The sequence below is a fragment of the Heterodontus francisci genome, chromosome 2 (assembly GCF_036365525.1).
Source record: "Heterodontus francisci isolate sHetFra1 chromosome 2, sHetFra1.hap1, whole genome shotgun sequence".
In the NCBI taxonomy this organism is placed as follows: domain Eukaryota; kingdom Metazoa; phylum Chordata; class Chondrichthyes; order Heterodontiformes; family Heterodontidae; genus Heterodontus; species Heterodontus francisci.
Genome location: NC_090372.1, coordinates 125,832,037 through 125,858,280, shown reverse-complemented (window position 1 = coordinate 125,858,280; position 26,244 = coordinate 125,832,037). Strand labels below are relative to the sequence as shown.

The 26,244-nt window shown below is 43.1% G+C and overlaps 1 protein-coding gene across 3 annotated transcripts in view; it reads left to right on the top strand.

Moving 5' to 3' along the window:
- Positions 1 to 26,244, top strand: part of invs (inversin) — a 500,621-nt gene that overhangs the window by 85,838 nt on the left and 388,539 nt on the right. For all 3 annotated transcript variants that reach the window (XR_010968749.1, XM_068010370.1, XM_068010383.1), the window contains exon 4: positions 12,580 to 12,746. Coding sequence is in view for 2 of the 3 variants with exons in the window: in XM_068010370.1 (XP_067866471.1) it covers positions 12,580 to 12,746 (167 nt within the window). In the remaining variant the exon portion in view is untranslated. The remainder of the gene's footprint in view (positions 1 to 12,579; positions 12,747 to 26,244) is intronic.

The window sequence follows — 26,244 nt, the reverse complement described above, 5'->3', positions numbered from 1 at the left end:
TTGATTTTGAGATCACTGCCCTTTTGTTGGCTGCACTGTCTTCAGACACATATTACAAACAGATGGAGAAGTCGTACAAACATTGACCATCACGGGTTAAATTGTCCTGTGACAATAGCAGTGTGAGAAATCATCCGTTTTCCTATTGCTGATTTTTCTACTGCCTCACCTTAATAACCACAAGAACAATCCTGTCCTTGAGTTTCATGGTTTATTGGATGAATTTGCAGTCCTGACAGTGTGAATCTACTGATGTCATCCAATAAGGTCCGTCTACCACCCCATGAAATGGCGACATGTTCTATTCTGTCAACAAAAGTAATTTGCATTGGCATTACATACAGTTTTGCTTGTTAGCTAGCTAATACAGTTGTGCTGCTCTCCATTGATGTTTGTATCCTGAGCTACTTTATTTATAGGGAGAAATGTGTTTTAAATCAGACTGTGCTTTGATGGCATTAGATTGGCTATACAATTTATATACAGATTAATTGCCCATGTCCATGGCTGAGTCAATAATTTTGTCAAATGTCCATGGTGCAACATGTCAGTGCCGATCCCTGCCCCCAGGTCCGTCTGTTCTTGTAGACTCTTTAGAAATGTGCCATTAAGTATATATTGCCTCTCCTTATTCCTTCTGCCAAAATGCATCACCTCGCACTTAAGTTTAGTTAGAGGAAATTGCTGCTCATTGATTACTGGACAATTTTGAGACAGTGGGAGGGTCAAGAGAGGTAGAGGTAAACGTCATCGGCGTACATGTGGAAACTGACGCTGTGTCGGATGTCGTTGAGGAGAAGCACATAAATGAGAAATAGGGGGTCAGGGATAGATCCATGGGGGTCACCAGAGGTAAAGTTGCGGGGTCTGGAAGAGTAGCCATTTCTGGTGAATCTCTGGCTATGATTAGATAAGTACAAATGGAACCAGGCAAATACAATCCCACCCAACTGGACTACAGTGGAGTGGCATTGGAGGAGGCTGCAGACCGTTGAGAAGGACGAGCTGGGATAGTTTATCTTTGTCACAGTCACGTAGGATGTCATTTGTGACTTTGGTAAGATCTGTTTCAGTGGTGTGGTCAGGGCATAACAGCATGATTCTACAGTGACATCACATAAGGTTATGATCACTTGGTGCACATTATTCATAACTCCATCCACAGCTGTTCAAGTAAAGTCAAGCTTTATATTGAATCAAACCATGATGGCTGCAAAGCCTGCCACCAGATTGAAACTGTTAGCATTCACCACCATTACAACTGTGAAATTGACATCAATTTCTGGTGTCTGCACATGCTCAGTTAAATGCAAAAATCTACAAGTTTGTTTATTTATTTATTTTTTTTATTTATAGATACAGCACTGAAACAGGCCCTTCGGCCCACCGAGTCTGTGCCGACCATCAACCACCCATTTATACTAATCCTACACTAGTTCCATATTCCTGCCACATCCCCACCTGTCCCTATATTTCCCTACCACCTACCTATACTATGGGCAATTTATAAAGGCCAATTTACCTATCAACCTGCAAGTCTTTGGCATGTGGGAGGAAACCGGAGCACCCGGAGGAAACCCACGCAGACACAGGGAGAACTTGCAAACTCCACACAGGCAGGACCCAGAATTGAACCAGGGTCGCTGGAGCTGTGAGGCTGCGGTGCTAACCACTGTGCCGCCCCAACCACTGCGCCACTGTGCCGCTGGAGTTGGTGTCAGTGATTCCCTGCTGTTCCACAGGATGCGCTGTTGAAGTCCCTCAAGTAGAATTATTCTGAAATCACTTTTACACTATTAGTCATGTTGTAAAAACCCTTGAAGAAGTTAGGCCTTGCTGAATGAGTTGTAACTGGGTTTTTAAACAGCACGCTAAGTTCATATTTACTGTTGAACAACTTCTTTGACCCTGAAAAAATAATTTTATATTTGTAGAGTGTTGAATTTCTCCATTATAATAAAAAGCATATATTTTTAAAATAAAAATTATTTTTTTAAAGTTTGTTTATGATATTTCAGCTTCAACCTTAATCCCATGTATATTTCCCAATCGTTATTTTGCTGTCTGTAAAATGATTAAAAATGAAGGATAATCAGTGGTTTTTACGTTCTGGGTTTCTGTCTGAGAATTCTTCAGTATGATTGGCTGCTTAGCCTATTTGATGATATCACTGTTGCTGGATGCCAGAGATGCCCTTGAATTCACACTGGAATCAAAATAATATTGGGAAAGGGGAAACTACGCCACTGAAATGGGCAGCTTTCTTTTGAGGTCAACTGTGAAATCTGGGCTATTATGTTTCAGAGGGCTGATAATTATTTGCTCTCAGGTTTCTACAGATAATTGTCTAATTGCTGCTAGCGCAAGGTAAATGCTTTATTTTAGGTTTCTCCCCCTCCCCTCCCCTCCCCTCCCCTCCCTCCACACCCCTATCCCACCCCACCCCAATAAAAAGCAGGGAAATGTCTGTAAGCTATTTGTCACTTCTCATAATGACATACTTGAGCTTGGGCACACTCTGAGAAGCTGCTCTGCTGCCAACTTGTACTGTGATACAGCATTTGCAGCTGAAATATTATTCAGCACCACTCCAGCTCTCCATCCACATCTCAGAAGAAGGAAGAATCCTTCTGAGCAGCATCCTTCTTGTGTGTGTTCCATTTATGGAATGAGACTTCTTTTTTAAAAGAAGAGGCAAGAATTTCATTCTAATAAGAAGTTGGTGATTCAGAGTAGTCTATTAAATGTATGTTATTCAATATGAGCTTGTACTGGTAGAATGGAAAGCATTATTGATCACTGTTGGTTTCATAATGCGACTATCATGGGAACATTCACATTCATAGATCACCACCCCTTTACATCTGCCATTCCTCTTAAAATTAACAAACATTAAATATGGTCACTGCATTTGAGTAGACGTATGTTTTGGTCTAAAACCTTTTCATTCAGGACAAACTAATAGTTCAATAAGTTAACTATATTCTGGACTCCTGCGGTTCATTTTACAAAAAAAAAGATGCATTTTACTTGTTTGCTTTCTGTTTGAGACAAGCGGAAGCCAGAAATCACTAGTGCCAATTATCTCTATTTTTTGGTAGCTAACTTATTAAGTATTAAACATTTGACCCTCTGTTTCTTCTTTGATTGACATTGTAAGAAAGACTTATCTGCAGTGAAATTCTTTACTGTATAATAACAAAATTGCGCTGCAACAGTTTAATTAACAAATATCAATTGGAGCATTGTGTGTTTTGGTGGGAAAATAGTTTTAAAAAATCCTATATCTCAAATCCGGCAATCATACAATCATCGAAGATAAATTGCCATCCACAGCACATACTGTATTTGCATTGTTGTTTCTGGAGAACTTCATTTCTTGTCAGTCAAGATCTTTTTAACCCAAATACTACCACAGAGTGTTACAGTGTTGTATGGAAAGTACAATGATTTGTTTTTTGGTATCACAATAATACCTGCATGCAATTCACAAAAATGAACACTAGTGTTCCTTCTAAAAGACAGTCCCAACACAGAAACAAAACAACTGAATTAAGAAAAATTCAATGTTGTCTCTGCAAAACCCATCTATTCTGTGAAATGACCCTATCCCTGGGATAGTGATCTCCCCAGGTATGTCCTGTCCTACCAGCAGGACAGACCCAGGAGAGGTGGCAGTACAGTGGTATACAGTCGGGAGGGAGTTGCCCTGGGAGTCCTCAACATCGACTCCAGACCCCATGAAGTCTCATAGCATCAGGTCAAACATGGCCAAGGAAACCTCCTGCTGATTACCACCTATCGCGCTCCCTCAGCTGATGAGTCAGTACTCCTCCATGTTGAACACCACTTGGAGCACTGAGGGTGGTAAGGGTGCAGAATGTACTCTGGGTGGGGGACTTCAATGTCCATCACCAAGTGTGGCTCAGTAGCACCACTACTGACCCAGCTGGCTGAGACCTAAAGGACATAACTGCTAGACTGCGTCTGCGGCAGGTGGTGAGGGAATCAACAAGAGGGAAAAACATACTTGACCTCGTCCTCACCAATCTGCCTGCTGCAGGTGCATCTGTCCATGACAGTATTGGTAGGAGTGACCACTGCACAGTCCTTGTGGAGATGAAGTCCTGCCTTCACATTGAGGATACCCTCCATCATGTTGTGTGGTGTTACCACCGTGCTAAATGGGATAGATTTCGAACAGATGTAGCAATGCAAGACTGGGCATTGATGAGGCACTGTGCGCCATCAGCAGCAGCAGAATTGTACTCAACCACAATCTGTAACCTCATGGCCTGGCATATCCCCCACTCTACCATTACCATCAAGCCAGGAGACCAACTCTGGTTCAATGAAGAGTGTATGACGGCATGCCAGGAGCAGCACCAGACATACCTCAAAATGAGGTGTCAACCTGGTAAAGCTACAATGCAGGACTACTTACATGCCAAACTGCATAAGCAGCACACGATAGACAGAGCTAAGCGATCCCATAACCAACAAATCAGATCTAAGCTCTGCAGTCCTGCCACATTCAGCTGTGAATGGTGGTGGACAATTAAACAACTAACTGGCGGAGGTGACTCCACAGATATCTCCATCCTCAATGATGGGGGAGCCCAGCACATCAGTGGGAAAGATAAGACTGAAGCATTTGCAACAAACTTCAGCCAGAAGTGCCGAGTTGATGATCCATCTCGGTCTCCTCCTGAAGTCCCCAGCATCACAGATGCCAGACTTCAGCCAATTCGATTCACTCTGTGTGATATCATGAAAGGACTGAAGGCACTGGATACTGCAAAGGCTATGGGCCCTGACAATATTCCGGCAATAATACTGAAGACCTGTGCTCCAGAACTTGCCACGCCCCTAGCCAAGCTGTTCCAGTACAGCTACAACACTGGCATCTACCCAGCAATGTGGAAAATTGCCCAGGTATGTCCTGTACACAAAAAGCAGGTCAAGCCCAATCCAGGCAATTACTGCCCCATCAGTCTACCTAGCGCAAAGGAAGATGGTCGTGGTTGTTCAAGGTCAATCTTCCCAGCTCCAGGACATCACTGCACGAGTCCCTCAGGGTAGTGTCCTAGGCCCAACCATCTTCAGCTGCTTCATCAATGACCTTCCTTCAATCATAAGGTCAGAAGTGGGGATGTTCGCTGATGATTGCACAATGTTCAGCACCATTCGTGACTCTTCAGATACTGAAGCAGTCTGTGTAGAAATGCAGTAAGACCTGGACAATATCCAGGCTTGGGCTGATAAGTGGTAAGTAAAATTCGCACCACACAAGTGCCAGGCAATGACCATCTCAAACAAGAGAGAATCTAACCATCTCCCCTTGACATTCAATGACCTTGCCATTGCTGAATCCCCCACTATCAACATCCTGGGGGCTACCATTGACCAGAAACTGAACTGAAGTATCCATATAAATACCTTGGCTACAAGAGCAGGTCAGAGGCTAGGAATCCTGTGGCGAGTATCTCACCTCCTGACTCCCCAAAGCCTGTCCACCATCTACAAGGCACAAGTCAGGAGTGTGATGGAATGCTCTCCACTTGCCTGGATGGGTGCAGCTCCAACAACACTCAAGAAGCTTGACACCATCCAGGACAAAGCAGCCCACTTGATTGGCACCCCATCCACAAACATTCACTCCCTCCACCACCGACGCACAGTGACAGCAGTGTGTACCATCTATAAGATGCACTGCAGCAACGCACCAAGGCTCCTTAGACAGCACCTTCCAAACCCACAACCTCTACCAACTAGAAGGACAAGGGCAGCAAATGCATGGGAACACCACCACCTGCAAGTTCCCCTCCAAGTTACACACCATCCTGACTTGGAACTATATCGCTGTTCCTTTACTGTGGCTGGGTCAAAATCATAGAACTCCCTTCCTAACAGCACTGTGGGTGTACCTACCCCACATGGACTGCAGCAGTTCAAGAAGGCAGCTCACCACCACCTTCTAAGGGCAGTTAGGGATGTGCAACAAATGCTGGCCCTGCCAGCAACGCTCACATCCCATGAAAGAATAAAAATAAGGTTGTAAAACACTCTTCCTGTGACGACATGGAGCCAGATTGTAAAACTCAAAAGGATGTAATAATAGCATTGAGGAAGAAATTGAGATGCAGTGATACTGATAAAATTCAATGGACAACGATGAAAGAACAATCATATCAAAAGCTTCATGTACTTACATAATATCCATATTAGTGGATTGTTCATGCTGTCTCAGAGGATGGGCAGTTTTATATAAATTGACATACAATGTCTTATCATTGCCACCGATTTATAATGATTGAATAACTGAACTTACATTTTATTGCAAAATATTAGCGGAGTATCTGCGTTTTATGGATTTTAAATTATGTTATTTTGTCCATGTTTTCGTGAAATTTTAGTCAATAGCCTTAATTGCATTCGAAGATTTCTTTAGCTATGTAATCAACTTCATGTCTTAGTATTTTTATAAATTCCAAAATGCAGAGGAGGATGATAGGGATATTTCAAGGTTCTAGGTGGATAAGGGACATGTTAGAAGTAGTGGGGGGACAGTGAGGTTATGTGGTTTGATAGTGTTGGAAGGGTAGTATATTGTGGGAAGCATGGTGGAATATTTATTTTTATTTATTTATTTAGAGATACAGCACTGAAACAGGCCCTTCAGCCCACCGAGTCTGTGCCGACCATCAACCACCCATTTATACTAATCCTGCATTAATTCCATATTCCTACCACATCCCCACCTTCCCTCAATTCCCCTACCACCTACCTATACTAGGGGCAATTTATAATGGCCAATTTACCTATCAACCTGCAAGTCTTTGGCTGTGGGAGCACCCGGCAAAAACCCACACGGTCACAGGGAGAACTTGCAAACTCTGCACAGGCAGTACCCAGAATTGAACCCGGGTCGCTGGAGCTGTGAGGCTGCGGTGCTAACCACTGTGGAGTTAAGGATATTGGATATAAGGGCGTATTGGGTTTTTAAGTACTGGGAGAGAAATTGAGGTGGGAGGGGGCTTGTAGGGTGCCACTGAACAAATTACTATAGCCTTGTTTGTGTCATTGACCTGGGAGCCATTAGTAAGATTTTGCAGCATCCTTTGGATGCAGTGTTAAACCAAGGCCCTGATTAGGTGATTGCAAAGTATTTCCACAACACAAACAAAGCAGACCAGGATGTTCTGCCACTGTCCAGAGCAACATTCCCTTCTCACATCAAGTACATTATCTGGTCATTCATTCATTTGCTGTTTGTGAGACATAGCTTTGTGCAAGTTAGTTTGTCATATTTGCCTACATAACTACAGTGATTAGATTTTTTTTTAGATTAGAGATACAGCACTGAAACAGGCCCTTCGGCCCACCGAGTCTGTGCCGAACATCAACCACCCATTTATACTAATCCTACACTAATCCCATATTCCTACCAAACATCCCCACCTGTCCCTATATTTCCCTACCACCTACCTATACTAGTGACAATTTATAATGGCCAATTTACCTATCAACCTGCAAGTCTTTTGGCTTGTGGGAGGAAACCGGAGCACCCGGAGAAAACCCACGCAGACACAGGGAGAACTTGCAAACTCCACACAGGCAGTACCCGGAATCGAACCCGGGTCCCTGGAGCTGTGAGGCTGCGGTGCTAACCACTGCGCTACTGTGTCGCCCAAATTAGATTCTGTCTTGTTGGAGATGGTCATTGCCTGGCACTTCAGAATTTAAATATTGGTTGTAAAATTCTTTGGGATGACCTGAGGCCATGAAGAAGTGCCAAAACTGCAAGTTCTTTCTTTACTGTTACAGGAACTAGACTTGCAGTAAACAGAATTGTAGGGGTCAAAAATCTGCTGCGCTTAAATTAGGCTAGAATCCGGGCACGCTAGGTCCTGACTTTATGTTGGTCATTCTCCAGTGTCTTGTAAGAAGAAGAAGCTCTTGTCCAGCCCAAACAAGACCAGCAGTGAAGAATGCAGGAGAGCATGCCAGGAGCAGCACCAGGCTTACCTCAAAATGAGGTGTCAGCTTGGTGAAGCTACAACACAGGACTATCTGCGTACCAAGCTGCGTAAGCAGCATGCAATAGACAGAGCAAAGGGATCCCATAACCAACGGATTAGATCTAAGCCCTGCAGTCCTGCCACATCCAGCCATGAATGGTGGTGGACAATTTAAACAACTAACTGGAGGAGGAGGCTCCACAAATATCCCCATTCGCAATGATGGGGGAGCCCAGCTCATCAGTGCGAAAGATAAGGCAGAAGCATTTGCAACAATCTTCAGCCAGAAGTGCTGAGTTGATGATCGATCTCGGCCTCCTCCAAAAGTTCCCAGCATCACAGATGCCAGACTTCAGCCAATTCGATTCACTCCGCATGATATCATAAAAGGACTGAAGGCACTGGATACTGCAAAGGCTATGGGCCCTGACAATATTCCGGCAATTGTACTGAAGACCTGTGCTCCAGAACTTGTCGTGCCCCTAGCCAAGTTGTTCCAGTACAGCTACAACACTGGCATCTACCCAGCAATGTGGAAAATTGCCCAGGTATGTCCTGTACGCAAAAAGCAGGACAAGACCACCCCAGCCAATTACCGCCCTATCAGTCTACTCTCAATCATCAGTAAAGTGATGGAAGGTGTCGTCGACAGTGCTATCAAGCGGCACTGCTTAGCAGTAACCTGCTTAGTGATGCTCAGTTTGAGTTTCGCCAGGGCCACTCAGCTCCTAACCTCATTACAGCCTTGATTCAAACACGGACAAAAGAGCTGAACTCAAGAGGTGAGTTGAGAGTGACTGCCCTTGATATCAAGGCAGCATTTCACCAAGTATGGCATCAAGGAGCCCTAGCAAAACTGGCGTCAATGAGTATCAGGAGGAAAACTCTCCCCTGGTTGGAGTCATACCTAGCGCAAAGGAAGATGGTTGTGGTTGTTGGGGGTCAATTATCACAGCTCCAGGACATCACTGCAGATGTTCCTCAGGGTATTGTCCTGGGCCCAACCATCTTCAGCTGCTTCATCAATGACTGTCAATCATAAGGTCAGAAGTGGGGACGTTCGCTGATGATTGCACAATGTTCAGCACCATTCGCAACTCCTTAGACCTGAAGCAGTCCGTGTAGAAATGCAGCAAGACCTGGACAATATTCAGGTTTGGGCTGATAAGTGGCAAGTAACATTCGCACCAAACAAGTGCCAGGCAATGACCATCTCCAACAAGAGAGAACTAGCCATCTCCCCTTGACATTCAATGACATTACCATCACTGAATCCCTCACTATCAACATCCTGGGAGTTACCATTGACAAGAAACTGAACTGAACTTGCCATATAAATACCGTGGCTACAAAGCAGGTCAGAGGCTATGAATCTTGCGGCGAGTAACTCACCTGCTGTCTCCCCAAAGCCTGTCCAACATCTACAAGGCACTAGTCAGGAGTGTGTGGAATATTCTCCACTTGCCTGGATGGGTGCAGCTCCAACAACTCTCAAGAAGCTCGACAGCATCCAGGACAAAGCAGCTCCCTCGATTTGCACCCTATTCACAAACATTCACTCCCTCCACCACCGACGCACAGTGACAGCAGTGTGTACCGTCTACAAGATGCACTGCAGCAATGCACCACGGCTCCTTAGACAGCACCTTCCAAACCCGCGACCTCTACCAACTAGAAGGACAAGGGCAGCAAATGCATGGGAACACCACCACCTGCAAGTTCCCCTTCAAGTTACACACCATCCTGACTTGGAACTATATCGCTGTTCCTTTACTGTTGCTGGTTCAAAATCCTGGAACTCCTTTCCTAACAGCATTGTGGGTGTACCGACCTCACATGGACTGTAGCAGTTGAAGAAGGTAGCTCACCACCACCTTCTCAAGGGCAATTAAGGATGGGCAATCAATGCTGGCCTAGCCAGTGACACCCACATCTCATGAATGAATAAAAAAAAGAGGATTCCCAAATCGAACCCCCTACAGTCCGGTTAGCTAACACTGAAATGTTTGGGAAATTAGCTACCGTACTCTCCTATTTAAACACAGAACAGAGAGGAGACCAAAAAAGGCTGCTCACAGCATTTAAAGGGATCTGCAGGGACAAACCAGGGTGCACAACCCTAACCCTACACAATGTGGATGTAGGAGAGTCCCGTCCCATAAAACAAAGCCCCTATCACCTAGGTCCCAGGAAACTGACCCAGGTTTGGGAGGAAATTCTAACTGAAGACCTAGAAATTAAAGATTTAAATTCTGAAAGGAGACTCAGAAAAGGTCATTAGCCAAAGCTAAACCCTAAACACAAAACGGTTTTTGGGGCAGATTTGGAGGGTGGTGATGGTGGTGATTGCAAGTCACGTATCCAAACTAAGGAGCAATTGTAGACCAGGCTGAATGAGTTGGAACAGCAGGAAAAGATGCAGGGTGAAATTGATAAGTGGTCTCAATCTGGAAGGAAAACAAATCCAGCACTGGGTTAAAGTACAAAATGACTATGAAGCATTTCAAGGCAGGCTTAAAACTTTGCCTGACAAAGTATCTTATGATGTTATGGTGCCATTTGGCCTATTTGCATTTATGCCAGGACAGCTAATCCGCACAAATGAAGTCACCAGTTTACTAGGTGACTATTTGTTTGCAAAGTGCTCTGCAAAGGAATTTGTTGACCTGGTGGTACACAAGATAAACCAGGTACAAAAATCACTGGATGATCTTTACAAAGTTATGAACAACTTTGAATAGAGAAACTGGAAAAGGAGGGTATTGTAGAAATAAATGAGGAAATTCAATATATGTTGGAGCACAAGCTGGTTGAGCCCAGTCAGAGCAGTTGGAGTTCCCTAGTTGTGCTCGTGGCCAATCCCAGATTTAAAAAAAATTAAACCAGAGCATGGCTATGACAGTGAGACCTATGAGTGCGTGTGTACAGTTTCTTTTTAATTTGCGACCTCATAATGAAATGTTCCTGTCGTCACGTTCTATTTCGCATGGTGTCATGCCAACTTGCTTTGTTGAATGATAATTTTCTTTCGTCCACTGACGGGACTTCTGAATTTATATTTTTTGAAGAAATTTAAGAGAGAACATATGAAGGATGACTTTGCTGGCAGCTTAGGATGGCCACCTTATTTGCAACACTGTATCCTACATTGCAAGCCTGTGAGGTAGAGGCGAAATGGCTGCTCATCCCAGCAAGAACCAAGACACAGGACGTTTAAGGGGACTTTTTATCAAGAAGAGAAAGACTGCTACCGTGTTTGAATCATTGGGTGACCGTCATGTGGCAAGCCCCTCCCCATCTGTGGTTTTGAGGTTGTGTTTTCTCCACAGCAACAAGGAGAAGCTTCTGGACTCTGACACGTGGAGTCCCTCTCCCTCCATTTCAGCTTACAAGCTTCGAACTCTGCCTGTTGACAGACCATCTTTGCATACTCCGGCTACAATCAGAAACCCTGTTGGAGGAAATCATTCGTATCACTGTCTCCAAGACACCCACTGAACCAGTCATCTACATCTTGAAGCTAAAAGCCTCAGGACCACCGAATTCAGCTAGAAGCCAGACAAATCACCATTTTTTTGCTATGAACTCTAACTCAACCAATCTACCTTTTCCCACTCTGACCTATTTGTGTATGTGTAAACCTCTAGTGTGTGTGAGTGAAAGTTAGCACGTAGTTTATTATTTTCATTAGTTCGGTTTAGATACAATAAAGTTAACCTCTTTCTTTGTTAAACTCAAGAAAATCTGTCCAATTGGTTCTTTTTATGATCATAGCAAGTAAGTAATCATCCACCCACTGAACTGGTCAATACATCCATTTTAAGGAAGAATTAAGCCTGTTGTGGTCAAACAAGGAGAGGGAAACCCTTCAATGCCTCCTCACTTGACCGTAACACTATCCTTAACTTCCCTGGTTAACCATGGATGGATCTTCCTTGCTGAGTTTTTGTTTTTTAATGGAATGTATTTTTGTTGAACATTTTGAATTGTTTCTTTAAATGTTTCCCTCTGTTTATTTACCACCGTACCTTTCACTTTATTTACCCAGTCAACCTTAGCCAGCTCTCCCCTCATTTCTATGTAATTGGTTTTGTTTAATTTTTAAAGATTCTTGTTTGGCACTGGAGTATGTCGCTTTCAAACTTAATGTGGAATTCAATTGTATTATGATCACTTCTTCCCAGAGGATCTTTTACTATGATATTACTAATTAAAACCTGCCTCATTACACAATACTAGATCTAAAATAGCTTTATCCCCAGTTGGTTGCACAATGTATTCTAGGAAACTATTTTGAAAGCATTCTACAAACTCATCTTCCAGACTATCTTTGCCAATTTGACTTGTCCAGTCTATATGAAGATTACAGTTCCCCCATGATTATTACATTGCCTTTGTTACAAGCTGCAGTTATTTCTTGCTTAATGCTTGCTTAGGTTGTAACAACCAGTTTCAATCATCTGTGATTTTATCCAACAATGAAATAAATTGTTTAATCCAACATTGTTTTTTAAATCTTAATTTGTTCTCTTTTCCCAACTTTTCTTTCTAAATCCAGCAAATCCAGATCTAAAGGATGCAGAGGACCAGTTTGGTCGGACACCACTGATGTATTGTGTGCTTGCTGACAGATTGGACTGTGCTGAGGCACTCATTAAGGCTGGAGCTAATGTTAACAAAGCAGACCGCAGTCAGAGGACTGCTTTACATCTTGCAGCACAAAAGGTAAGCATTGTTAAGGATATCCATATCACAAAAATGAAGCATTTTGTCGAAGATTTCCATGGTATTATTATTCTTCAGCTATGTCACAGTATATGTGAAAATACAAACAATGACAGACAATTAAATTCCCTCTAGTCCATCCAGCCTTTTCCACACAATTGTAATAATTTGTGTATCGTAATATATACACTCTTTACCCCACCCAAAATCATGTTGATCTCCTAGGAGAGGCAAGAAACCAGATAATAAGTTAAAAATCAGTGTCACTGACAGAAAACTATTCCTGATTTATCTTGATACAAATTTTAGTCATTTTGTTTCAGCTAAGTATCCAATCGAGGATCCTAGCTATTCAATTGAAATACAAACATTTGTTGCATATATTGGAATGTGTTTGATTGGCAGCATTCTTTTAGAACTTGACAGACAGTTATTTAAATTTAAAAGCAAAATACTGCGGATGCTGGAAATCTGAAATAAAAACGAGAAATGCTGGAAATACTCAGCAGGTCTGGCAGCATCTGTGGAGAGAGAAGCAGAGTTAACGTTTCAGGTCGGTGACTGAAGTTCCGAAGAAGGGTCACCGACCTGAAACGTTAACTCTGCTTCTCTCTCCACAAATGCTGCCAGACCTGCTGAGTATTTCCAGCATTTCTTGTTTTTAGTTATTTAAATTTGTTTTGTCTCGTTCTCTTTTCTAGAAAGTATTTCTCAGCCTGGCTGGGTCAAATTGATGAGTTAGTCTGAAAACTATCTGACAGTGATAGTCCGGACAGATGACTTCCATGGACAATGAGGAAAGGGAAAGCAGTGTACATAGCAGTGATGATTAAGAGTTACTTTCTACTCAGTAGAAAGCTTAGTTTTATAACTCCTGTAAAATCCATGTTGTGTTACTGCTAGTATTCACTTACTCCTATACTGTTTTAATCAATGTATTTGACAGTTAAAGCTTAAATCATTGTCTACTGTTATTCTACCACCTTCCAAAGTCAAGGAAGATCACTAAGCAAAAACAAAAGTAAAAAACTTCTGTGTTCAATCTTTGAAAACAGAACGAGTGTGCCTAAATATTTGGATAAGCAAAAACACTCTCAGATTCATACAACATAGGAGGAGGAAATTCAGCCCATTATGTCTGTGAGCTCTGTCCAACTCTTTAACAGTGCAATCCAATTAGTTCCACCCCTGTGCTCTTATCCCAGAGCCCTGTAATATCTTGCACAGCCTTATCAATTTGTCTTGCAATCTTAAAAGATTTGTGTATGTGAACACTCAAGTCTCTCTTTTCCTGTACCCCCTTTAAAATTGTATCATATAGTTTATATTACCTCTTCTCATTTTTCCTGACAAAATGTATTCTGTGGAGAATATGGAGTGAAAGCTTTCCTACAGCACTGAAGAATGGTGTAAGAGAAATGTAAGAGAAACAGCATGGATTAACACGAAACAAAGAGTTAGGTTACAGGTTTGCATCCCTGGAAAGAAAACTCTTCTCCAAGTCAGTTGTAACTAAATCCTAGATGCCTTACCTTTGGTCTTTTTTTTGCAATACTTCTGCAGCTGTCAATCTGTTCAACCATTGCCTTATGTCCTCCTTTAATACCCTTATCCCCAGTAACATCCTTATTTTTTCCCCATCTTTGGCTCCTCAAGTCTAAGGGTTGCAGACCTTTGATTACATGGCATTTAACTGGTTGAGACATCCATCATCAAATCTGGCTGGATCACATCACAAAGAATACCTACTTCCACCTACATTACACTACCTGTCTCTGTCGCTGCCTTGGACCATCTACTAAAGCCTTCACCCTGGCTAGCCCTCCATCCTCTGTAATGTCAGCTGATTCAAACCTCTGCCCACATCCTAGCCCATACCAGATTGTGCTCACCTATTACCCCTCTTCTGGCTGACCTATATTAACAGTGTTGGGAAACCAGAAAGCAATGTAAAATTCTTATTTTGTGTTTAAATCCCTTCAGTGGCTCACCACCCCCAATCTCTGTATCCATCTACAGTTTCCCCCACACCACACCAGAAGACTCCATTCATCTGAATCTCGCATTTTGTGCATTCCCCCTACCTTCGCTCCACAATTGGCAGCCTTGCTTTCAGCCATCTTGGACCCACACTTTAGCATTCCCGCTGTGACCTCTCCAACTCTCTCTCCTCCTTTTAACACTTTTCTCTTAAAACCTATTTCTTTGTCAAGCTCTTGGTCATCCCTCCGAATATCTCCATCTTTACCTTAGCATCAGCTATCATATTTTGTTTAGACATAGACAGAGAGAGATACAGCACTGAAACAGGCCCTTCGGCCCACCGAGTCTGTTCCGACCAACACCACCCATTTTATACTAATCCTATGTTAATCCCACCATTCTCCTACCACCTACCTACACTAGGGTCAATTTACAATGGCCAATTTACCTATCAACCTGCAAGTCTTTGGCTGTGGGAGGAAACTGGAGCACCCGGCGGAAACCCACGCGGTCACAGGGAGAACTTGTAAACTCCGCACAGGCAGTACCCAGAACCGAACCCGGGTCACTGGAGCTGTGAGGCTGCGGTGGTAACCACTGCGCCACTGTGCCGTTTATGAAACCCCTTTGGACATTTTTAAAGGTGGTTATAAAAGCAGGTTGTTAATGGTTTTTGCTTGGATCAAAGAAGGTTGAAACAGTGTACTCCAAGGAGTATTACTGGGTTCACTTTGTTCTTGATGTATATTATTTGAACAGACATAATGAGCATAATATCGAATTTAAGACAACACAGAAGTAGGTTGTACAGCTAACAGTGATGACTACTGCTTATTATTACAGACGCAGCATTTACACACATTCAACATGTGTCATAAAAATAGTAGTCTAATTTGTATTATAATGTAAGAACGCTCTTTTCCTGTCCATTGCAAAACTGACTATATCCTATATCTCTTCACTATGAGGACCATGCTCTTGGCATACAATTTGAGTCTGCTTACATATTCATGGACATGAGCTACAGTGACCTCCAGCAACAACTTATATTTATATAGCACCTCTAAGATAACAAAACGTCCCAAGGCACTTCACAGCTGTATTATAAAACAAAATATGGCACTGGGCCACATAAGGTTAGATGACCTTAATTAAATGATTAATCAAAGAGGTAGGTTTTAAGGAGTAGCTTAAATGTGGAAAGCAAGGCAGCGAGGTTTAGGGAGAGAATTCCAGAGCTTAGGGCCTAGCCAACTGAAGGCATGGCCAACAATGGTGGAGTGATTAAAATCAGGAATGCTCAAGAGGCCAGAATTCAATGAGCGCAGGTATCTTGGAGGGTTGTGGGGCTGGAGGAGATTACAGAGATAGGAAGGGGAAAAGCAATGGAGGGATTTGAAAACAAGGATGATAATTTTAAAATCAAGACACTGCTTGACCAAGAGCCAAGATAGGTCAGCGAGCACAGGGGTGATAGGTGAATGGGACTTGGTGTGAGTAAGGACACGGACAGCAGAGTTTTGGATAAGCTCAAGTTTACATAGGGTAGAATATGGGAGACCGGCCAGGAGTGCCTAACGTACTCTCAAACAACTTTGAAACGGACTTCTGGGGTTGTCTCAGAAACTTGTTACGTGTGTAAAAGTCATTGCACAACCTGCCAAATTCTCTGAGGGTCTCCTTGGTTATGTGGATTAAGATTCTGATTTGTTCCACTCTAGTTGCTACATTGTCGAATTCCGTTTTTAAACATTATTTGATTTGTCTGCAAAAGTATTGCCTACTCTATGCTGTTGCTTTCAGTATTTTGAAACAAATAATGTGTATATGTTAAAGTTTTTTTAAAAAGTTGCATTTGTACAATGCATCATCATGTCCAATGTACATCCCAAAGCCCTTCGCAACCAATTCATTCATTTTGAATTGGCTACTGTGTGCAAATGTAGTGGCTAATTTGTGCACAGAAAGGCCCAAGATAATTGGATAAATGACCAATAATCACTTTTGGCTAGGCCATTGGGAGAACTCCCTGTACTTCTATGAATCAGACCATGTGATATTTTACATCCACCCAAATAGTAGATAGGGCCTCAGCTTTACCAAAAGGCAGGATGGCTGGCAAGGCAGCACTCCTTCAGTATTGCATTGAAGTGTTAGCCTGTTTGATCTGCTCCAGTTTGGAGTGTGGATTTCCATACATAACAGGAAAATAACTAAACAATTGGTATTTATTCATTTGTAGTGCAGTGTACTGCACAGCAGCTACATGATTGGGTTGGCATCCCACACCTATGAAAGATGATGGACATGCAGCAAACAATCCATTTAGGTGGGGTGTCTTCTCTTAGTGCACCTTTGCTGATGGCTGTGAAGGAAAATCCTTGACAGGCACCTTCTGCCGCAGGTGCTGCATGTGAAGCTGCCAAGTGACGCTGTGAGTTGTTGTTTTTAACGTTGGCACCTGTTGCCAAGCTGCTGTTGCAACTGGTCATCATGGTAGTGTACACTAGTCCACAGGATGTGTTGCCATTTCCCTCTTTTAGCAGCTATTGACTCCAGGTGCGATAGTCAACATTTAGGGCCTCCATGTCACGCTTGCAAGCATCCTTGAAGCGGAGCTTTGGACACCCCACTGGTCGTCTGGCGCCGGATATCTCGCCATGCATGGGTACGCGACCGTCTTCCATTCTGTAGGCGTGTCCAATCCACTGAAGCTGCCTCTGTTTGATTAGTGCCAATACACTTGGGAGCTCTGTCTTTGAGAGGACTGTCACATTTGTGATTTTGTCCTGCCAGGATATACCCATAATGCGCCGTATTTCCTGGTAGCTGTAAATTGCCCATGTTTCACAGCCATACTGCAAGGTGCTGAGAACATAGGCCTTGTAAACCATGAGCTTGGTCCTAAGGGTCAGCTTGGTGTTATCCCATGCGCGTTTCACAAGTCGGCCAAAGGTGGTAGCTGTTTTCCCTATGCATGTATCGAGCTCTGCATCAAGGGGCAGATTGTCTGTCACCGTGGACCCAAGGTAGCAGAATTTGCTAACCACTTCCAGAGAGGTGTTATTTAGTGTGATCAAGGGTGGAGATGCAACACCTTGCCCCTTGACCAGGGTTTTCTTGACGCTTATAGTCAAGGGGAACAAGTTACAGGCATGGGAGAGGCGGTCCATGAGCCTCTGTAGCTGAATTTCCATGTGAGCGACTAGCTCAGCATCATCAGCATAGTGGAGTTCTCTAATCAGGGCGTGATGTGTTTTTGTCTTCACTTTCAGCCTTGATAGATTGTTGAGCTTGCCATCTGCCCTAGTGTGCAAGTAGACTCCTTCCATATCTGGAGAGAAGGCGAAGGTCAGGAGCATGGAAAAGAAGATGCCAAACAGAGTGGAGGCTAGGACAGAACCCTGTTTCACTCCATTCTTCACTCTGAAACTGTCAGAGGTGGAGCCATCAAACTGTACATGTTGTTGTGGAAGGAGCATTTGAGACTGACGAGTTTCGGTGGACAGCCAATTTTTCCCTTCTCTTCTGACTGTGTCAAATGCCTTAATGAGATCTATGAAAGTAAGCTAAAGGGGTATACTCTGTTCCCTACACCTCTCCATACGCCAGCTACAAGAGAAGATCATATCCACAGTAGATGTGCAAGCATGGAAACTGCACTGTGCTTCCGGGTACACTTGATCGACAAGTAACTGGAGTCTTTTTAGTATGATCCTAGCAAAGGCCTTCCCTGTGATGCTAAAGAGTGAGATGCCCCTGTAGTTGTTGCAGTCTCCTCTGTTCCATTTTCTGCAGAGTGTGATGATTTTGGCATCACGTATCTCCTGTGGAACAGAGCTTACTTTCCAGTAGAAAAGGAGAAGGTCATAAAGGTGTGGCAATAGATGGGACTTTCCGTGCTTGAGCAGGATGGCTGGGTTCTGTCTTTGCTGCGTGTCCTTCTGATGGCTAGGCGGTCTAAGGCCTTCTTGAGCTCCAGTGATGAGGGTTCTTCATCTAATTCATCCATGACAGGACATTGCAGGACAGCATCGAACACAGACTGGGAAATGTTCGACTCACAGGAGTACAGTTCACAGTAATGTTCAGCCCAGCAGGACATCTGTTTACTTCTGTCAGTGAGTACTTCACCATCTGTCGACTGCAAGGGAGCAACTTTGGTGATGGCAGGGTCAAGTGTCCTCTTGATCCCTTCGTACATAGCTTGTAGATTTCCTTTATCACATGCAGTTTGGATTTCTTGACAAAAGCTGATCCAGTGTTTGTTTGCACAGTATCGCCCTCTCCTTTGCATGGCTGTCTTGGCTACTTTTAGGTCATGCAGTGTCTTAGCTGTTGGGTTTATGTTGTGCATCATGTAGGCTTTGTTTTTTGCATCAATGACAGATATCATCTCAGCTAAGTAGGTCTCAAAACAGCCCTTGTTGCAGGTTCCACCTTTACCAAATGATGCTTCTGCTGTTCAAAGATGATTGAGCTTAGTGACTTTCAAGCTTCATCGATGCCAGCATTGGTGCTTCCCATTAAGGCTTTGGTGGGTAGCAAACGTTCTAGTGACAGTGCGAAATGCTGGTGTTTGGAATCGTTGCTGATTTGCCTATACATGGTTATGATCACATTATTATAAAGACACATTTGTTTCTTAAAAGCCTGAATTGTTGTTATCTGGTGTCTGCATTGAAACATTTATAAAACAATGTAAACCACTTGTGGAAATGTGTTATGCCATTTACTCAAATAAGAATGACATTTGTTTTAGGAAAATTTGATATGGTTACAAATAGGGCTGTCAGGCCTCTCACGTTAATATAATTTTGTTGCAGGTTGCAATTAAATTACCACCAGTAATTTAGTCAAACCTGGTTGTTTTCCCCACCTCCAATTATATATCAGAACCCAGTGCCTATTTTGTTGGACAGTATGCCAACTTCAAATATAATGAACACTGTGGAGATGTTAATTTGATTTGGAATTTTGCATGTTCTTTACTGATTTAAAAACCAGCATCAATAAAGAGAGATCTTGATCTAGAGATGGAAACAAAACTTGAGAAAGCAGAGAGCACCTTGTGAAGATAATGCTCGAGACATATGCCTGTCATGTAGGCTTCTATTGACAAATGCAGCCTACTATTGACATTGTGTCCCTTGATAATAGTTACTATGCAGGCTTCTCTTTGCTGGTCAAATGCCTTAATTGTTCTGGCCTTTCCTTCAGTCAAAGTTGGAACATCACTATAGGAAAAGGAGGAGGAGCAAGTCTTGTTACTAGCCTGGCAGAGCACACTGTCTGAACTGCTGGGAACAATCAACCTGTCATAATGTTATGATTTGTTCATTTTTATACCTTTTATTAGCCTTCACTTGTTTTGCCATTTGGCTTCTGGGGCAGCTGAAATGCTGTCTAATTTGAAAGGTTTGCTTCTGTCAAAATGGCCTCAACAGGGGCAGTGTTAACTGTAGTGACAAATAATCAATACCTGTCCTTGTCATGTGGAATGTGTGTAGTTGGGCCTTTCATCTAGAGGATTAGGGGTCTAATTGGATTGAGAATAGGGAGGGTGGGCTGTTGGTCTGTCCTGTCAGTGCTGTGGAGCTGTCAGTTGTCATCCTTGTTCATATCAGAGCAGAGAGGTGGCAGACATAACTTTCAAAGGCTTGCAAACAAAGTATTCTGAATGAGGCTCAAAATAGAACTGAGAAATTTATAAAAAGGTTTACCTGCATGACAGTCATTATTGCAGAAGAAGCAGATTGTACTGTTATTAAAGAGCCGCTTATTCTCATTATGCCAGAAAATCTTTATAAAAATGTAAATCTTTGAAATAAGGAGTTCAGCAAGAACCTGTAAGATAAAATAATCAGTTCAATTTCATAAGATTCAAAAATCCCAGCGTTATGAGTTTAGAATTTATTGCCTATTTTAGAATGGGTAAAACCAAACTAATGAGTTTCAAATGCTGCATAGATTACAAATGGGATTAAGAGGATTACATTAAGAGTGAAAGTTAAAATATTAATGTGGGTAATTGAACTGTTTAACTGTTGTAATGACTGGGCAGAATCTTTATTACTAAGATATAGTTAGATACCTATTCATTTCACAAAGCTAAGTCTATAGCAATGTTTAATTGTTATTTAGGTGTTATAGAGAGTTTTTCAAGCAATAACCATTGTCGAATTGGAAGGTGGACATATTTTTTCTTTGTATTTCACATCGTTGGTCCAACTTTCTTGGTATAACTAAAATCTTCTTTAATCCCAATGGAAGCTCATCCTAGCTAGCAGTTAAACATAAATTTTCAGTAGATGATCACTTAATTGAAAGGACTTTGCCAGTCTCTCTGAATCCTAGTATGAATTACTACTGACATTGCAAGCTTAAAAAAATTTAAGAATCACATTTTCTGAATGTAAATGTTTTTTTATTTTAGATTCGAGTAACACAAACTCCTGCGTTTCTGAAGCATGCACATCATTTACCACAATTTAACTGGTTCTTTTTCTGCCTTCTATTCCTGTTTTATCTTATCTGTTTCACTAAATCCTGAGTATAATAGTGGTTAGTTTTATTCTTTCCTATCACAGTGGGTCAGTTGATCAAATTCCATAAAAAGTAGAGGAACCAGAGTAATGGAACCTTAGAACAGAGAGAAGGTTCATGGAATCTCTCCGCACGCATGCATATAGGGAATAGTACAGTTTAGAGATGCCCATGTTCTTTGTGTAATCTTCGTGTTTAGTGGTGAATTATTAGAATTAGACTTAGAATTAGAACATTACAGCATAGTACAGGCCCTTCGGCCCTCGATGTTGCGCCGACCTGTGAAACCATCTGACCTACACTATTCCATTTTCATCCATATGTCTATCCAATGACCACTTAAATGCCCTTAAAGTTGGCGAGTCTACTACTGTTGCAGGCAGGGCGTTCCACGCCCCTACTACTCTCTGAGTAAAGAAACTACCTCTGACATCTGTCCTATATCTATCACCCCTCAACTTAAAGCTATGTCCCCTCGTGTTTGCCATCACCATCCGAGGAAAAAGACTCTCACTATCCACCCTATCTAACCCTCTGATTATCTTATATGTCTCTATTAAGTCACCTCTCCTCCTCCTTCTCTCCAACGAAAACAACCTCAAGTCCCTCAGCCTTTCCCCGTAAGACCTTCCCTCCATACCAGGCAACATCCTAGTAAATCTCCTCTGCACCCTTTCCATAGCTTCCACATCCTTCCTATAATGCGGTGACCAGAACTGCACGCAATACTCCAGGTGCGGTCTCACCAGAGTTTTGTACAGCTGCAGCATGACCTCGTGGCTCCGAAACTCGATCCCCCTACTAATAAAAGCTAATACACCATATGCCTTCTTAACAGCCCTATTAACCTGGGTAGCAACCTTCAGGGATTTATGCACCTGGACACCAAGATCTCTCTGTTCATCTACACTACCAAGAATCTTCCCATTAGCCCAGTACTCTGCATTCCTGTTACTCCTTCCAAAGTGAATCACCTCGCACTTTTCCGCATTAAACTCCATTTGCCATCTCTCAGCCCAGCTCTGCAGCCTATCTATGTCCCTCTGTACCCTACAACATCCTTCGGCACTATCCACAACTCCACCGACCTTAGTGTCATCCGCAAATTTACTAACCCACCCTTCTACACCCTCTTCCAGGTCATTTATAGAAGTGACAAACAGCAGTGGCCCCAAAACAGATCCTTGCGGTACACCACTAGTAACTAAACTCCAGGATGAACATTTGCCATCAACCACCACCCTCTGTCTTCTTTCAGCTAGCCAATTTCTGATCCAAAGCTCTAAATCACCTTCAACCCCATACTTCCGTATTTTCTGCAATAGCCTACCATGGGGAACCTTATCAAATGCCTTACTGAAATCCATATACACCACATCCACTGCTTTACCCTCATCCACCTGTTTGGTCACCTTCTCGAAAAACTCAATAAGGTTTGTGAGGCACGACCTACCCGTCACAAAACCGTGCTGACTATCGCTAATGAACTTATTCTTTTCAAGATGATTATAAATCCTGTCTCTTATAACCTTTTCCAACATTTTACCCACAACCGAAGTAAGGCTCACAGGTCTATAATTACCAGGGCTGTCTCTACTCCCCTTCTTGAACGAGGGGACAACATTTGCTATCCTCCAGTCTTCCGGCACTATTCCTGTCGACAATGACGACATAAAGATCAAGGACAAAGGCTCTGCAATCTCCTCCCTAGCTTCCCAGAGAATCCTAGGATAAATCCCATCTGGCCCAGGGGACTTATCTATTTTCACACTTTCCAAAATTGATAACACCTCCTCCTTGTGAACCTCAATCCCATCTAGCCTAGTAGCCTGAATCTCAGTATTCTCCTCGATAACATTTTCTTTCTCTACTGTAAATACTGACGCAATATATTCTTTTAACACTTCCCCTACCTCCTCTGATTCCACACACAACTTCCCACTACTATCCTTGATTGGCCCTAATCTAACTCTAGTCATTCTTTTATTCCTGATATACCTATAGAAAGCCTTAGGGTTTTCCCTGATCCTATCCGCCAATGACTTCTCGTGTCCTCTCCTTGCTCTTCTTAGCTCTCCCTTTAGATCCTTCCTGGCTAGCTTGTAACTCTCAAGCGCCCTAACTGAGCCTTCACGTCTCATCCTAACATAAGCCTTCTTCTTCCTCTTGACAAGCGCTTCAACTTCTTTAGTAAACCACGGCTCCCTCGCTCGACAACTTCCTCCCTGCCTCACAGGTACATACTTATCAAGGAAACGCAGTAGCTGCTCCTTGAATAAGCTCCACATTTCGATTGTTCCCATCCCCTGCAGTTTTATGACCAATGCAGGTAGAGTAATTGAGAATAGATTACATTAGATGGATAAATTTTTTGACTTACCATTGTAACATTCATAGGAATGGGAGAAAGAGTAAATAATGCAGAACAATGCAACTAGGTTTAGTCTTTTAGGTAACTGGGCTCTTGGATCCCATCAGAGTACTGCATTTAAATCTGGGCCCTAATTAAAAGGAGAATATTATTGCCCTTCGGAGAGTGAAAAGGTGAATAGTAAAGATAATTCCAGGTATTGCTCTGTGGAATGCACATCCTGTGCCGTGTGGAAAATCTTGGACGCTTCTCATGGCCTGGACGACCACATATGCCAAAAGTGTCACCAGCTGGAGCAACTCGAGCTCTGGGTTTCGGAACTTGAGTGGTGGCTGGAGTCACTATTTTTTTTTTATTTGTTCATGTAATGTGGGCATCACTGGCTCGGCCAGCATTTATTTCCCATCCCTAATTGCCCTTGATTCTCAGAGGGCATTTAAGAATCAACCACATTGCTCTGGATCTGGAGACACATGTAGGCCAAACCAGGTAAGGATGGCAATGGTTTCATGGTCATCATTAGACAAGCCTTTTCAGATTTTCCAGATTTTATTAATTGAATTCAAATTTCACCATCTGCCATGGTGGGATTTGAACTCATGTCCCCAGAGCACTAGCCTGGGCCTCTGGGCTTCAATCGGCAATGGTTTCATGGTCATCATTAGACTAGCTTTTTCAGATTTTATTAATTGAATTCAAATTTCACCATCTGTCGTGGTGGGATTTGAACTCATGTTCCCGGAGCACTAGCCTGGGCCTCTGGGCTACTAATTCAGTGACATTACCACTACGTCACCGTCTCCCCATATGGTGCATCCGCAAGGTTGAGAGTTTCGTGGATAGCATGTTTCTGGATGTGGTCACCCCACAGCTTAAGAGAGTGCAGGCAGAGAGAAATAGGTGATTGCCAGGTGGTCAACGAAAACCAGGCAAGTAGTGCAGGAGTCCCCAGAGTGCATCTCCGTCTCCAGTTCTGAATACTAGTGAGAGTGATGTTTCCTGTGGGGAGCGCAGGCAGAGCCAAGTCCACAGCACTGTGGGTGACTCAGTTGCAGAGGCTGGAAGGAAGAAGAATGGAAGAGTAATAATGATAGGGGATTCAAGCGTGAGGGGAACAGACAGGCACTTCTGCGACCACAGACATGACCGCAGGATGGTATATTGCCCCCTTGGTGCCAGGGCCAAAGATGTCAGTAAGCAGCTATAGGACATTCTGAGTGGGAAGGGTGAACGGCTAGAGGTCGTGGTCCATATCGCTGCCAGTGACATAGGCAGAAAGAGGGATGAGGTCCTGTAGGCAGAGTTTAGGGAGCTAGGAGAGAGATTGAAAAACAGGACCTCAAAGGTAGTAAACTCCAGATTACTCCCAGTGCCATGTGCTAGTGATTACAGAAATAGGAAGATCAAGCCGATGAATATGTGGCTGGAGAGATGGTGCAGGAGGGAAAGTTTTAGATTCCTGAAGCAGTGGCACCCTTCTGCGGGCAGTGGGCTTCTACGGGCAGAGGGTTGCACCTCAACAGGGCTGGGACCAATATCCTCGGTGGGGGTTTAGCTAGTGCTGTTGGGGACGGTTTAAACTAACTTGGCAGGAGGATGGGAACCTGAGAGTAGATACAGAAGGAAGAGAAGAAAAGTTGGAAATGGAAGGCAGAAAATTAGTAATCGTGTCTGGAAAGCAGAGGAAGCAAAGGCTAGAAAATAGATAACAAGGGAGTTTGCCAGTGCTAAATGGTATGTACTTCAATGCAAGAAGTCTAAGGAATAAGGCAGATGAGCTGAGAGCACAGATTGATGCCTGGAAGTATGATATTACAGCTGTTACTGAGACACGGCTGAAAGAAGGGCAGGAATGGTTGTTCAACATTCCTGGTTACAGGGGTTTTCAGACAAGATAGAGAGGGAGATGAAAAGGGTGGGGGGGGGGGGTGGTGGGGGGGGGGGGGTGATTGCAATATTGATCAAAGAAACAATTATGCCTGTGAGGAGGAATGCTATGTTTGAAGGATCATCAAATGAGGTCGTATGGATTAAACTGAAGAACAAAAAAAGGGGGTAATCACACTACTGGGAGTTTACTCCCAGACCCCAAACAGTCAGAGGAAGATAGAAGAGCAAATATATAGGCATATTTCTGAGAAGTGCAAAGACAATAGGACAGTAATAGTGGGAGATTTCATCTGCTTCACATTAACTTGGATAGAATTGGTGTGAAAAGCATAAAGGGAGCAGAATTCTTAAAATGCATTCAGGAGAACCTTTTTAGCCAGTACACAGCAAGCCCAACAAAGGTGAGGGGGGGTGGGGTGGTGGGGGGGGGGGCGGTGTAAGTCTGGACATAGTTCTAGGGAATGAATCTGGGCAGGTGGGAGGGGTATCAGTTGGGGAGCACTTTGGTGGAAGTGATCATAATTCAGTTAGATTTACGGTCGCTATGCCAAAGGACAAAGATAGACCAGGAATAAAAATTCTCAATTGGAAAAAGTTAATATTGCTAAGCTGAGATGTGATTTAGCTAAAGTGGACTGGAAATAGTTACTTGAAGGTAACTAAGTGCTAGATTGATGGGAGGCATTCAAGGAAGAGATAGTGAGGGTT